At 35.1% G+C, this 16,261-nt stretch overlaps 1 protein-coding gene across 4 annotated transcripts in view; it reads right to left on the minus strand.

Annotated features, from left to right (window-relative positions):
* Positions 1 to 5,204: 5,204 nt before the first annotated feature.
* LOC143257010 (ceramide phosphoethanolamine synthase-like) overlaps positions 5,205 to 16,261 on the minus strand; it is a 41,833-nt gene continuing 30,776 nt past the window's right edge. For all 4 annotated transcript variants that reach the window (XM_076515056.1, XM_076515055.1, XM_076515057.1 and 1 more), the window contains 2 exons: positions 8,666 to 8,746; positions 5,205 to 6,515 (listed from right to left, as the gene is read on the minus strand). In XM_076515056.1, coding sequence (XP_076371171.1) covers positions 6,486 to 6,515; positions 8,666 to 8,746 — 111 coding nt within the window. In that variant the 3' untranslated portion in view covers positions 5,205 to 6,485. The remainder of the gene's footprint in view (positions 6,516 to 8,665; positions 8,747 to 16,261) is intronic.

The raw sequence follows: 16,261 nt of genomic DNA on the forward strand, positions 1-16,261 counted from the left end.
TTGCAAGACTTCATTTCACTTTTCCAACAAATTCTAGTTCATTTGTAATTTCTCCTAAGTGCTTTGAATCATCTGCAAGTGCCCCTGCTAATACAGTGGTATATCTACTGTAGGACTGTATCAAAGTTTATGTGTCAAAGTAATGTAAGGTAGTGATACCGATTTAAGCTGCTAGGACAAATAAACCTTAGGGTTCAGTAACTTGTATCATATCAGCATTGTTGTCACGTCAATGTCTTGTTACATAAAATTATATCTGTCAAAGGCAACACGTGTGTTGAGAAAGTGAGCTATTGGTCTTGGCTACTTCAGCATACGATCTGGTCACCAGATCAATAGAGATTACTTCGGGTCTTGGTTCAGCTATCTCACGTATTGCTGGTTCTGCATGACAAGAAGGGTTGCTTATCTTTCTACATCTTTCAATCAAGTATCCCCTGTAAAAAGTAGCTTGGGGGCCACCATAATTAGTGCAACCTGTTTATTACTGGTCATTTATATACTCAGCAACAAGATGTAGTTGACCACATTTGATACAGCATGTGGCAACTGTGTTGACTTAGCATGTATAGCCAAACCTCTGACCATTGTAACACTGCAGGGTCCTGGTCAGTGCCAGTCTGGCAGCTTCAACTTCGTGCTGTTGAAACTAGAACAATACTCCATTAGTAACAAGATTGTCAGCTATGGTAATACTTGAATCTTGCTTTGTTCTGGCCGAGATTATTCGTTCTGTATGGATCCTTTGAAACGCTAGCTCTTCCTTGATTTCAACTGCTTCTGTCTTTTGGACATATTCATGGTAATATAGGTTTTGGTTGGTAGAGACTCGCTATTGTTGAATGTTATCATTGCCCCTTTTAACACTTGATCTGGCTATGTTTTCAGCAAGGTTGCATATCCATGTGGGTGCTTGCATTTGATACACACTCTGTCCTTAGGTAGGAGAGATATACTGTAAAACTCCACTCATGGAAATAATTGGATGAATTTATTGATGATAACTGATTAACTGAAGGTGTTCGGTTTTCCCTTCACTATGATGACTAGTGGAGGCTTGTTGGTAGTGGCTTGGCTGCTTTAGTTACCAGATGAATTCTTATTATTAGCTGGTAGACTGGCAGGTTTACCAGATGAACTTGATTGAGAAGCAAATTCATTATCATAGCTGAACACAGACAGAGCGATGATAAAACCTGTGTTGCTGTTCGATATGCACTTTGTTTTGCATTCCAACACAAAAGCAAAGTGATTCTTATCGGTTAGGAGTTCGCCCTGACAAACGATGATGGTTGTCATGGCTTGTCAATGCATCTCAGATTCGAATTGTAAATTTAAAAGCAAAAAGAACAATAATTAGAAGAAATATTCTTGAAAAGGTCTGTTATTGAAGTCATACTACAATCTGAAGCCAGAAGGTGTAGACAAAAGAAGTGGGGAAGGATAACTGTGAACTTGAATGGTTTTCAATACTTACGACAGGCTTGGTCAATGTTCACTCTGTCGTGGTCTGGTCAGAAATGCTAAATGTCTGATATAATACCATACTGCCTTGATAATAATTTAGGTGCTAAACCAGAGGTACTCTGGCTGAGATACAGTTTCTTACAGTTTAGTGGTTCTGTTAGTTTCTAGCTGACTGATATTAAATGAGAGACAAGAAAAGCAGAAGTAATTTGTTTGGAGATGTATGTGCAAATGACGTACTTGTTTCTGAAGCATTCTTCTGATCCACACGAGCATTAATCAAGCTGCTTGCTCACGCCTCTGGCTAGACACTCTGCTTCAAAACGAACTGGAACTGTTTTTATTAAATAATTGTTATGTACAACATATCAAAATACAAACTGACATACCTATGACAACATGAGAGTTTTACCAAACAGGAGAAAAAGACAATGTGAATCAATAAGTCAAATATTATACATTGAACATCTCACATGTTTCACAATACAGAATTGATGATAATGATTTATACAATGAAAATGTGTGCAGGATGAACATTAAAATTTGCTATGAATATCTAGAAAAGTAGTCTTTGTTATTGAGATTGCTTGGATTTTACTTAGTAGGTTAAATATATCGGAGGCCAAGGTACTGCTTTTGTGGTCGGATGGGAAAACTGGAGTGGCAGAAAGACTTGGTGTTGATACAGGGTATTTCATGGGATGGGATTACACACAGAATACTGGGATATGTATTAGAGAGTTGAACGAGAAAAAACAAAGAGAATGTTTAAGTGAGACGATTCCCTGTTGAGGAAGAACTGTTTTTTTTGGTTTTTTTCAGAGGTTGACTCTGGGTGGCTTTTTTGTCTGTTCGGTAAGGAGAGGTGTATTTCCACCAAGAATTGAGAGTTTTGTTGATTGCATTTTGTGTAGAATGTTGTGGCAAGGTAGGGGAATCTTTATTTATTCAAATTGGTTTTGACTGTAGATTTCAAGCTTTTTGAATAGGTGCTGTGGCATGTTGAAAGTGTTAAGGTTGCAACATTCAATAACTGGTATTTACACATTTTATAAATTAAAATGAGTGAATGGAAACCACACCCTTATATGAACCCTCCTTTTTTTTTTTCTTGAGTATGGTATGTAAGTGTGTTCCACGTCAGTTTGTATTGTTGAAACTTGATTTGGGAATCACAAAATTTGAATATGATATGTTTATTTTTGGTTTGTTTCTTTTGAGAATTTTCTTGCAAATGATTACTTGTGATTTGAGAATATTAAGTATAACATGTCAGGTGTTACACCACATCGTTATGTGGTTTAGGTTTGTTTTTGAATTTTGTGCAAAACTACATGAGGGCTATCTGCATTAACCGTCCCTAATTTAGCAGTGTAAGACTAAATGAAAGGCAGCTAGTCATCATAACCATCTGCCAACTCTCGGGCTACTCTTTTACAAACGAATAGTGGGACTGACCGTACATTATAACATCCCTACGGTTGAAAAGGCGAGCATGTTTGGTGTGACGGGGATTCAAACCCTCGACCCTCGGATTACTAGTCGAGTGCTCTAACCACCTGGCCATGTCTAGCTGCGGTTTAGGAGATATTGTATTTTTTGTACAGCTAAGCAGGAATTGTGAGACTTGCTCCATAGGGAAATGGCCAAATATTGAGACGTGCATGTTTGTGAGAGTGAGAAGTTTGTCATTCATGAAGATGGTATATAGCAGGTAGCTTAAAAATTAACCTTGTGGAACTTTTACTAGTATTTGGAAAGAGGTGGGTATGTTGTTGTTAATTTTAATTTTGGCTGTTCTGCAGGCGATGGAGCTGAAAACCCACTATATTAAGGCTTCAGGGGTGTTAATTTGTAGTTTAGTTTGTTACGCCAGACACTACCAAAATCTTTTCTGGTGTCCAAGAAGGTGGTTGCTGTAGCGTAATTGTTGTAATTGAATCCACGATAGGTGAATCTCACCAGGTGGTCCGTGCTCTGTCTGTGTTTACTAAAGGTGTACTGTATGTCTGTTAGAAGGTTGTTAATTCAAAGGTTATATAACAACCATGCTGTAGTTATATTCTCCAGGAGTTTGCCAAATCAGTTCACTATGATAATGATTTGGGTTTGTTTTGAATTTCGCGCAAAGGTATCTACTCTAGCCGTTCCTAATTTAGCAGTGTAAGACTAGAGAAAAGGCAGCTAGTCATTACCACCCACCACCAACATGTTTGGTGTATCGGGGATTCGAACCCACTACCTTCAGATTGCTAGTTGAGAAGTTGAGTGCCCTGACCACCTGGCCATAACTGTGCCACTAAGGTAACGGGTCTATAGTTTGATGGCCACCCCTTTTTTTTTGGCTGATTGTTTACTATCCCATATCCTGGAAATCGAAGTTTAGTGATAGATTGAACAAAGGTGTATAAGATGCATTTTCTTTTAGAATGACGTTCTGAACTCTGTCTTCACCCAGGGAGGAGTTTATAAATCTTTTACTTTTGATTTTTATTTTGCTGAGTGTGATGGGCATGTCTAACTTATTAGTGGGTAATGAGGCAAGGAAGTGTAGAAATTTCACAATTATGGTCAGGAAGAAAGTGACTTTTTTTTTAAATACCATAAATAATTAAAAAGTATTAAAACAAAACAATATTTTAAAATCAATAAGTGACACTTTGTTTTGCGAGTGGCATGTTTGATGTACATAAAGCTGTGTAACAGATCTATGAACCATGCTTATTACTGTTTATAATCTCCATGGAGGGTGAGAGAAAAACAAAAATCATTAAATACAAGTATTACTGATCCATTACGGTACCTGGCTTTGAGCTTTCCACTGTTCACGCTGTTTTCAAGGATACTAATTTACCATCAATTCTGTACATAACTCTGTTGAAACTGATTAACATTTTAACCTTAGGAAAAAAGAGGATTCATCAGTTTATCTTTCTCTTAAATAAAGGTGCAGGAAAAGGGTTAAGATTTTATATAGAAGTTCTTGTAAGTATATGTGTTCGTATTTGTATTGTGAATTTTTTCCTGGATTCAAGGTGTAAGTAGTTTTGCTATCTTCAATACATTTGTTTGTAAGTCGTCTTATTTCAAGTATGAGGGAGTGTGTATGGATGGGGTGAGCCTCCAATTGTTAATTTCGAGTGTTTTTGTGGAGTTTTTAACAGATTGTTTCACTACATCAATTAAGTTGTTTAGGTACTTATTAATGTCAGTATGATTATTTCTTGAGTAAAGAACTGTTGATATTCAGGTGTATTGGTTGAAGTTTAACCTGTCAATTTTTGTGCTGTAAGGGTGCCTTGAATATGCGAGTGTGGTGTAGCACTGCTCAAACAGAATGAAATTAAGTAATATTTACTGCCCATGTTTCTGTACTTCACTATATATCATAACTTATGTAATTGGTTTCAGTAGATATGTTTTATGATAAAAGCAGGTCTCTTGAGGCCTACAACTACTAAATTTTTCTTCAAATGTTGTATAAAATATTGTAAATCTCTTGATGATTTATTGTCTATTTTATGAAAGAAATTAGGTCCAAATCGATCTAAATCCCTGGTTGGCAGAGCACATATCGTGCTGTTCTGTTTAACAGTCTCATCAGGGTTGTAGCAAAATAAAGCGTATTAAACATATCTGGTGTTCAGTTAAACACATTTTAAACATACATACGTTTGTGTTTAATTTAAGACATCACGTTCAAATAATATTTTTGTGTCAGACCCAAACAAGTCAAATTCAGGCAGATTTCTGATACATCAAAATTTAATGTCTCTATACAAATCACTGTTCAACAAATTGTACTATAATAATCATATTTCTTACGTAACAGATATATTTCTCTATTCTTCACAAATATGTAAATAAAACAAAGTTTAAAGTCTGAATTCTTAAACTTGGAATCACGCCAACTAATTCTGTTGTCAAGCCAATACTTTTTTATAAAGTGACCAATTAATTTTCAGATTAGTGATTTGTAATTGTATTATGATACTTGGTTAATGAATCATATTTTGTCATAACTTAAAATCCTGCCATTTCTTCACCGTACACAAGTTTTCTAACAGTACTTCTTCAGATAACCTGGCTATAGAATCTTAAAACCTTAAAATCCGAGAAATATATCATCAGGAATATTTCGTATAGATTTTACAAGTTAAAATTATATCGTACAAAAGGATCGTCTTGTTTTAATGATATATAATTATCTCTTAGTCGATGAGTCGGGTTGGCTATAAATACCTTCCCGTAATTTAAAATATTGTAATTTATTCATAATCTCCATTAGTTATGTTAGAACAAAAGTGGTGTATAATGTAAACGGTTCGATCTGTTAAACTAAAAAAAGAACTCACCTTTCAGTTATGTTGCAGAGTTTATAGAATTAGTTGGGTTGTGTTCATCTTGCACAGAATAGTAGAAGTGTTCATGTTCGGTCAGGTGTCGCACTTTAAAGTGATAAGTAAGCTTTATCGATAGAACTTAAAAAACCACGCTAAAATGGTTTTATAAAGCTGAGAAACCATATTTTGCATTGCATAAAATGTGTAATCACTACAGTGGAATTGCATAGTGCTTAATTCCCTAATAGCTTGGAAATTAGTGCGCATTTGGTCACACTGGGGGCAAATTCGGAATCTAGATATCACAAGAAGTTCAAATCTCTGTTCAGAATTAAAAAGAGAGAGAGTACCGAAAGGCTTAGTTTGGGAATCAACACGTCTTCATGAGTCACTGGTTGCGTTAGTCATAAATGTACGATTCTTCTTTTTCTCATAAGCTTCGACGGAAAAGTTTCCTGACATTCTCTTTATTCAATTCACGATCAGCTTAATACTACAACTAATTAGTAGTCTCCAAAAATTATTTATTTTTTCGTCATTTTAAGCTAGGGACCTTTTTCAGGTAAATAAAAAACAAATCACTCTCCAAAAAAGTGGCCAGAAAGCACATTTTCAACTCGTTGAATTAATTGCTTAGACTGTCCTTGTGCTGGATTGCCTTGTGACATAAAACCATCAAATGACCTCCATAAGATAGTTCTTCATCTGCAATACAAGCATAATAAACATTTGTCTTTCTTAATTAATATAGTGCAATTCGTAATTGTCAAGGCTTTTAGAAGCTTAACTCACACTTGACTTTAATAATCTTACTTTATAACTATACAAGTAAGTAGTTTGCTTTTTAAAACAGCCATTGATAACTAGGCAAAAAATGGTTAAAGTTGTTGGTTTGTTTTTCAAATTTCGCGCGAAGCTATTCTTGGGCTATCTGCGCTAGCCATCCTTAATTTAGCAATGTAAGACTAGAGGGAAGGCAGCTAGTCATCACCATTCACCACCAACTCTTGGGCTACTCTTTTACCAACGAATAGGGGGATTGACCGTCACATAACGCCCCCACGTCTGAAATGGCGAGCATTTTTGGTTCGACCGGGATTCGAACCCCCAATTTTCGAATTACGAGTCGAACGCCTTTACCCACCTGGCCATGCCGAGCCAATAGTTATTGTAAAACCGATTATTTGACTCACAATTTTTTTGTTTTTATCATCGGAAGTCAATGATGACTTGTACATTTCTTTTGAATAAAAATACTTAAGTTTTTAAAATAAACTTGATCATTAAATGCCATTATCTCTTTTCTTTTTAATTCATTAGCTAGTCCTAAAGCTCTAATGGAAGACTTGGAGAAAGTTCTTTATCACTTTATTGAATGACGCTGTGAATTGCAAGTGGGACTGATGTTGACTTAATTTGATAAAATATGCTACATTTATAGTTGTACCTATTTTTGCTGTGTTTAGATCATTCCGTTTTGAAACATTTTTAGAACATAATGTACGAGGTCTGTTCAAAAAATACGCGGACTGTTTTAATTGCGCGGCTCCAGTTGGTTCCAGGGGAATCCGCTTGGTGTCGCTAGGTTCGCACAGATCAGTTGATTACGACGCCAAAATCCGATTGCAGATATCTTCATTTGTGTATTAGCTACGCGGTTTTAAGTGAAGTGCGATTTTTTTCGTTTGGCGTATTTCAAAATGAATGACCTGAAGGAGCAACGACTTGCTGTGAAATTTTGTGTTAAACTTGGAAAATCTGCGACTAAAACTTTTGCTATGCTTAACACGGCTTACGGTGATGTTGCTATGAAGCGTATGGCATATTTCAAGTGGCGTGAACGTTTTAAGGATGGTCGACAGTCCATTGAAGATGATGAGCGTCCTGGACGTCCTTCCACGTCAACTGACGACCCACACGTCGACAAAATCAACGCCCTGGTGCGGGCAAATCGACGTCTGACTGTCAGGGAGCTTGCTGAAGAGTGTGGGATATCAGTTGGATCTTGTTACGAGATTTTGACTGAAAAATTGAAGATGCACCGCGTTGCTGCGAAATTTGTGCCTCAGAACTCGTGAGTTTTTGGCCAAACACTCGATCACTGTTCTTCCCCACCTCACCTGACCTTGCTCCTTGCGATTTTTTCATGTTCCCCAAACTCAAAAGACCCTTGAAAGGAAGAAGATTTGAGACGATTTACGAGATTAAGGCAAATGCGACGAAGGAGCTGGAGGACATAACAAAAGAGGCGTACCAGGACTGTTTCAACAAGTGGAAACACCGTTGGGATAAGTGTGTGCGTTGGGGAGGAGAGTACTTTGAAGGGGTCCCAGACCTGTAACTTCTAAATAAAGTACATTTTGTTTTATGACGTCAGTCCGCGTATTTTTTTTGAACAGCCCTCGTATGTACAATATCCAAGAGTTAACGAGCAGTTAACATCAGATTTGAATGCTGGTATGTATAATCGTGAAATATGTATACTACACGTTTAAACAATACTACTACCACTTGCCATGGTGGTTAGGGCACTCGATTCGAATTGCGTTTCTGAATATGGTCGCCCTTTCAGCCGTGGAGGTATTATATGTCTTTGTCGATCCCACTCTTCGTTGGAAAAAGAGTTGCGATGGGTATTGTTGAATAGCTTTCTTCCCACAATTCTAACGATTTAAAATTAGGGGCAACTTGTCTTTGACCCAAACTCAAGTATTTGAAAGAATTCTTAGAACTTCGAGATCAGTAATTATTGGGAAGTGAAATGTAGTAGTTTAAGTGATAAATTATTAAAATAAGTGTTTGAACCTAAGGCTAATTTTTTAAAGAGATTTCCACGTAATGGAAATGATACTTACTCGATGAAGGTTAAATTCACTGAAGAAAGCTAGAATCAGAAGTTCAACAAACCCAACATACTGTACAAACCTGAGGAATTCCTGTAAATAAAGAAGATGAAACATTTTTAAAAATTACGGTAAGTAAATACATATATAAGAACTGGAGAGTTTTGTTGGCAAAGTATATGGAAATCCCAGAATAACTATGTAGGTTATCACGAGGTATCTTTGTGTAAAGTATTTTCTAAATTAATCGAAACACAGATAAGTAGCAAACCAAAAATTCTACACTGCATAATATTTTAATGTTTGACCCCTGAAAATAAAAAAAAAATAAAGAAAGGCACGAATCTAAAATATGTTTATGGGAGTTGTGCAATGTCCCATGTAGATTCGAAGAAATGAAAAGAATGACAGACTGAAAGCCTTTGTTGAGATTTTTTTGTCTTTGACTCTTGTGAAATATCAAAGAAGTCGCAAAAACTGTGTATTTGCTCCATTTTGTGGAAGTTTGTATAGTAAGGTGTATTTGGCATAGCGTATTGGATGAAAGTATATGCCCTCCAAGTTGCCCCCCGCTAGTACAGCGGTATATCTCCGGATTTACAACGCTAAAATCAGAGGTTCGATTCCCCTCGGTGGGCTGAGCAGATAGCCCGATGTGGCTTTGCTTTAAGAAATACACACCCTCCCAAGTTTCAAAAAATCACCTCAGGTGTATAGAAGAGGCATACAATTCATATTATTGGAAGATTGTTGTTTCCAACAATAAAATATATTTTTATTTTAACAAGAGAAAGCTTTCATTTTTGACAGAGAAAAGTCAAATTTTTGTTTTTGCATTTCAGTGCTACTGCTAAGGGTAACGCCAAAATAGTACCAGGACGTGAGTGAAGAAAACAAATGACTTCCAATCAGTGCCTTTGAATAACTCTCAAACATATTTATATACTCTTCTGGCAGTGTGTTAACAAATATGTGTAGCTATGCAAAGACTGATTTATAGGTAACTTGTAGAAACATGCATACGTTTGTACTGACAATATGCGGACTAAACGCAATATAAGCTCGTAAATACAAGTTTGTACTAAACACTTTTTTCATACACTTTCGATGTTTAAACTCTGCTGAAATAAATGAGCTAAATTTGCTGTTTCCAAGCCTCACCAAGTTTCAAACAAAAGATTACTTTAATGCGTTGTTGCACGTTTAATAATGTCCCACTTAAATATTGTGACAAAAGGACAGTTTATTGAAAAAACATTTGGAAGTACACAATACTTAAAAAACTATTGTCGAAGGCATCAGACCTTAATAAAAATATCTACATGTTTCAGTGTTTTAATGACCCGTCGCTATTATCAAAAGTAAAATAGCATTTAAAAGAAACACATTGTGATATTTATATGTTATCGTTTTGCATAATTTAGAAATCTCCACAATCACAATGGGAAACACTATTACAAGTAAAATCAAACAATTCCTCGCGTATTTTGTGTACTAGACATTTGTCTTAAGATTTCAAATCCTGTTAGACAATCAAACCTTAACACAAGTCACATAGAAACCAGGTATAAAACTTACGTAAGTTATTATGATACGTAGGCCTTTTATACACCGGCGAAAATAAATTACAGTTACTTATGTCATAATACATTAGTATTAGGAATGTTATGTTCTGTATCTAGTTCGTTTGGAAATTTTCATAAAATAGAAAGGTGTATAATAATAGTATTCCAACCACACCGTTGTTTCATCAAATGGTTTCTATAAATAGTGCTCCAACCACTACTATGTTTATTGTATCCCAGCCATCCCCGAAGAACTCTGGATTAAAGCAATGATCGTGACAATTGTAGTATGATTGTAAAATTATTATTACTAGGAAAAATATCCGTCCTCCAAATAGGTATAACTGGTAGTTCCCGCGGAAGCTATTGTTCCTGCGGCCTTTTCTGGAATTATTTCATAGTTCTGCAACAATGTACTTATACTTGACATTCAGTAATATTCCCCAACTATGAGTAATTTTGTTTTAAGTTGTAGTTTTAAAATGAGCTATCATCACAGCATTATGACAGAGTAGATTTGATTGGAGTATTTGAAGATATAGTTGTTAATAAAAGTGTCTTGGTTTTATGTTTTAATACTCGTATGATAGATTTTCACTACAGAAAAACAAAACTTTTTTACAGTTTGTGTTATATTTAGAGCTAACTCCTTTTCGTTTGTAATATTTGTTAAATCTGAAACATATCATTTGTGTGAAAATTTTAAAATGTGTTACTTATTAGTGAGGTATGAAAATATTAAATGCTATTACAACGTGCTGCCCACACAGATAATTAAACTATAGTGTTTGGTCTACACAGATGCTATCATCAACACCATTGTCATGATTCGCTAAAATAATTTCTGGATAAATAATATTATATATAGATATACACACACACACACGTTTTTGTTTGGCAAATAATGATTTAATAAGTTGTGTGTTCTAGAAGAATACCTTAAATTAAGGTTATAATTGTGATAGTTTTGATTGTTTGACCTTGTTTCATTCGAAGAATACTTTCCCCCAACAAAACGTTATGTAATGGGATTTTGTATTTTATTAGTTTAAGAGCGTGATTTATAACTGACGTCATATGCTATAGTAGCACAAATATGATTAGTAATAATCGGTACGATATTATCCAAGTTTGGAGCGTATACATCGCAAGCTTCTTTAAAATAAGATGGATTATTCCACTTCTTGAAAATCTCTAAAGGGACTAGATTAAAAACTTTGCATTTAAAACATAATAAGCCTAATAAAAATGTATGATGACAAGTTTAGTTGCCTTTAAGATAAGCATTTGAATTCAAATAGGCAATAAACCATGAGAAAAATGTGCAGGTTGTAAATCAGGTTTAAGAGGAAACTGCAACCAAAATAATGTAGTGTACAGTTTGAGATGCAAATTTTATAGTTCTGTACACATGGATGAAACAGGCAGTTTTATTAGGGTTAGAAACCTCCGAGCTCTTAACACATTAGACAGTAAAGTCAGTGCTAGTCTAAAATTTTTTTGACAAACGTGATTTAACCGATACTGATTGTCATAGCCTTTTAAATAATAAATGCAAATAAGCATTATGGATTTAAGAGAATAAATCATTGTTAAACAAAAATTACCTGGAAGTTTTAACTATTAGTGTTCGTACATAATTCGTAAAATAACCTATTTTGTGTGTGCCTTAAACAATATAATTTTGTCCCTTTGCATGTACTTTTAATTTCAGTATATACAACCATCATGTTTATGTATTATCACGTTTTGTTGACTCAAGTTATTTTTAAATATTTGCATAAGCCTAAATCAGTCAGCAGAGGTGATAGCGAAACGCTGCCTTAATCCTAACGAAAGGTTTGCTTGAGTAATCGATCACATTTTAATTTTTTTTTAATATTAAGCACAAAGCTACACAACGTGTATCAAAACCCGATTTCTAGCGTTCTAAGTCTGCAGACATACCGCTCTGTCACTGGGGTGGTATCTTTAAATAACGAATAAAACGTTCCCATTCATGCTGTACACTTCTAAACTCTCTTTGACCAATCATTTACTATAGATTGTGCTGCCACCTATTATCTCATTAACAAGGGGATTTTCAGAAATTAATTTCTGCAAATTCTGGTCTCGCGCCTCTATTTAAATTTAATTTCTCAAATATTTCTAATGATTCTGTTATATTTAGGCCATATTTGTTATTAGTATATTTAAACAATTTGATAGTATCCCAATTAATACTATAGGCGCAAGAACTTTCAACTACTTGTATGGGTTTTCCTGAAGTTATGTTCATTCAGCCTACATTTTTAATATGTACATTTGACCAATTTGAAGAAGACCACGTTACAAGGAATTTTGTACATATCACACTTATCTTTTAATGTGATTTTATGTTTACGTCTAGAGATAAAATAATTAAATGTAATCCAGCAAAAATATAAATGTAAAACTTATAGTAATCGTTGTAAGAACGAGAATTGGACAAATTATAGTGATGTGCTCTCTCTCTCTCTCTCTCAGTGTGTCTTTGGGTAAGATATGTTCATACCCTGGAGGGTCAGGTTCTTTTGATCTCTTCCTCCTCCCCGTACTTATGGTCTTGCAGTATTGGAATTTGTAATTATTGAACTGAATATTATTCTGATCCTTTTTAGAGCAATGTCCATGTATTGTGGTACATATATACACCCTTGTGCAAATTAATTGAAACAAGACGGAAAATTACGATTTTTCAATTTTTTTGCGTTTTATTTCTGAGAATCCAAAAATTAATCACAAATTAATACATGATATGACCGCCTTTATTTTTCAGAAGATTATTAATCTGCTTTCGCATCGAGTTCACAAGTTGACTGCAATATTTAATAATTTTGGGATCGCGGTACCATACCTCAATTAGCTTATCTTTCGTAGTACAGTCTTTTCCCCGAAGTCTTTCTTTACAAATCGCCCAAAGATTTTCAATAGAATTAAAGTCCAGAGAGTTTCCAGGCCAGTCCAGCACCTTTATTCGCGTTGTAGTAATAAATTCTTCACAAGTTTCGATGTATGGCACTGAGCCAGATCTTGCTGAAAAATGCCAGATCCATCTGGAAATCTCTTTTTCAATGTTGGAACGACTCTTCTCTGCAAAACTTCGATGTACTGTGATCCTCGCATCATACCTTCTACGATATGTAAACCTCCGACGTCATAGTAGTTGAAAAAGCCTTAAAATATCTTCTTCAAGGGATGTTTTACGAACTGATTGATGTGAGATTCTCGAAGATTCTCACCTGGATATTTGCGAACATGCAGACTTCTTTGACTCTGTACGAAGAAATGAGTCTCCTCACTGAATAACACCTTCCTCCATTGTTCTTGCATCGAGTTCTTGTATTTCGGATCCCATTGATACCGTTTTTTTTCATTGAGTTGGTAAGAAGTTATTTCTTGACTGGTCTCCTTGCCCTTCTAATGCAATTTCGAATGACGTAATATTCCTCAAAATTTCGTCATGTATCCCAAAAATAGATCGACCGTACTGCAAAATACAGCTAATGACGCCGTCTGTGTGAAAAAATGAATATTAAAGGAAATCAGCGGGTCCAGCGAGCTTTCACCGGCTGCCATGCTGAAAATATTGTAAAATACCCATTTGTTTCAATTAATTTGCCCAAGGGTGTAGTTGTTATTTTGCTCTATCAGCAGAATGTCAAGTTTGTTGGTGGCACTTTTTTAAATTTATTTTTATTTATTTATTTCATGTTTAAAATATAAATTGACTGGGGAGAGATATTTAGGACTAACTTCATTATGTATGAGGTACCTATCTAGTTCGTATAGTAATCAGTTTTTCATCCAATTTTTATCGAAGTACGTTATTATACTATGTAGGAGTCTATCTAGTACGGTTGGTATATTCGAATATTTGTGAATGAATTGAGATGATAGAGTTCTTGGAACTCTGTATGCTGTAGCGAGGAGTGTGTTTTGGATTGTTTGTAGTTTGGTTTTAATTATTTTATTGCTTACAGTTATCCATGCTGGAGCTGCATAATCTATTACTGGTCTAATACATGTTTTATAGATTTTTAGTATGTTGTCTGTAGATGCTCCACTGTTTTTGTCAGTTAGACTCCTAGCATAGTTAGTTCTTTGTCAGACTTTATTTTTAATTTCATTGACATGATTAATCCAAGTTAATTTTGAATCATAGGATAGACCCAAAAATGTTGCTGATGGGGCAGTCTGAAGTAGTGTACCATTCATATTTAATTGTGGCTGTTGTTTTTTTGTGTTTTGTCAATTTCGTAAAGACTACAAGTTGTGTTTTTGTTTATTCTATATTTTTGGCAATATTCACTTATTCTATTTAATTGCAGTTGTATGTTGGTGGCTGCTATCGTTGGTGTTACGGCACTTTTACAGACTGCCACATCATCTGCGAACTGTGAAGAGAATCCATGATTTGGATCCTCCAATGGCATATTGTTTAATTACATGATGAAGAGTATAGGGTTAACCACCTCTTCCTGAGGGACACCATATTCTGGAGTAAAGTAATCAGAAAAGGTACCCTCAACATTCACTCTACACTTTCTATTTTCCAAAAAGTTAGATAGCCAGTGAATAATTTTACGCGGTAGTCTCATTTCATTCATTCGGAAACTTAGATCATCGTGCCATACAATGTCGAATGCTTTCTTGATATCAAGGAAGCAAGTGACAGTGCATTCTTCTTTACTGAAGCTGTTTATTATAGTTACGGTTAATCTGATTAAGTAATCTGTTGTTCGTCTAAATTTCCTGAATCCATTTTGTTTTTTTGGTAATTTTGATGTTATCTCTAAGAATGTGGAGAGTCTATTACTGATTATTCTTTCGAGAATTTTGCCAAAACAGTTGGTCAGGTAGATTGGTCGGTAGCCATTAGGTTTATTTGCTGGCTTTCCTTCTTTATAAAACATTAACATATTAGCGAGCTTCCAAGAAACTGGTATGTATCCTGAGGATAGAGATAGATTAAAAGTGTTTTTAAGTGGTCAGGTAATTTCGGAGTGCCCTTTTTTTTAAAAAAAAAAAGGATAGTTTGTATTTTATCTTCACCTGGAGATTTGTTTTTTGTGTTTTTTATTGCTTCAAATAGTTCTTGTAGGGATATTTCTTTTGTTAGTAACGTGTTTTCATAATTTGAGATAGGTCTTGTGTTTGTCTCAGTTGGGTTTATTGGAAAAATTGGTTCAAATTGTTTTTTATTGTTTAGTATATGGTTGGTGACTTTATTGTAGAAATATGTATTCATATCAGAGTGAGTTTTAAATGCATTTTGAAGTTGATCTTTGAAAGCTTCGGCTATTTATTTATTTGTGTGTGCTATAGTATTATTATGTTTGAGTACAAGATATTACTTTGCGACTTTATTATCGTCGATGAGCCTTTTAAGGTGACCAGAATTTTTTCAGGTCAGTTTTATCATTTAGTTTTGAGCAGAAGTTGTCCCATTTATCTTGTTTTTGTTGTTTTATTTGTGTTCTGATGTGATTTCTAATATTGTTTATTTGCATTTTTGTTTCTCTGTCTCTTATTATTATGTACTGTCTTCTTAATTGTCTTCGTTTTTTGATTAGGGTAGTGATGTGCGACTTGCGTTTGTTTTTGTTTTTTTTAATTTCACGCAAAGCTACACGAGTGCTATCTGCGCTAGCCGTCCATAATTTAGCAGTGTAAGAAAAAGATGGAAGGCAGTTAGTCATCACCACCCACCGCAAACTCTTGGGCTACTCTTTAACCAACGAAGAGTGGGATTGACCGTAACATTATAACATCCCTACGGCTGAAAGCGAGCATGTTTCATATGACAGTGATTCGAACCCGCAACCCTCGGATTACGAGTCGAGTGCCTTAGCCATTGGGCCATGCCGGGCCGCAACTTGTGTTTTGAGTTCTTATCGATAAAAGTATAAGGCTTGTCTTTCATCAAATATGGTCATTTGGCTCCTGTTCTGGGTAAAGTTATGTATTTACTAAGATGTTGAATAGGTTTCACTGTGTGATACTTTCACTGATTTTGTAAATA

This window comes from Tachypleus tridentatus, chromosome 7 (genome assembly GCF_004210375.1).
Source record: "Tachypleus tridentatus isolate NWPU-2018 chromosome 7, ASM421037v1, whole genome shotgun sequence".
Taxonomy (NCBI): Eukaryota; Metazoa; Arthropoda; class Merostomata; order Xiphosura; family Limulidae; genus Tachypleus; species Tachypleus tridentatus.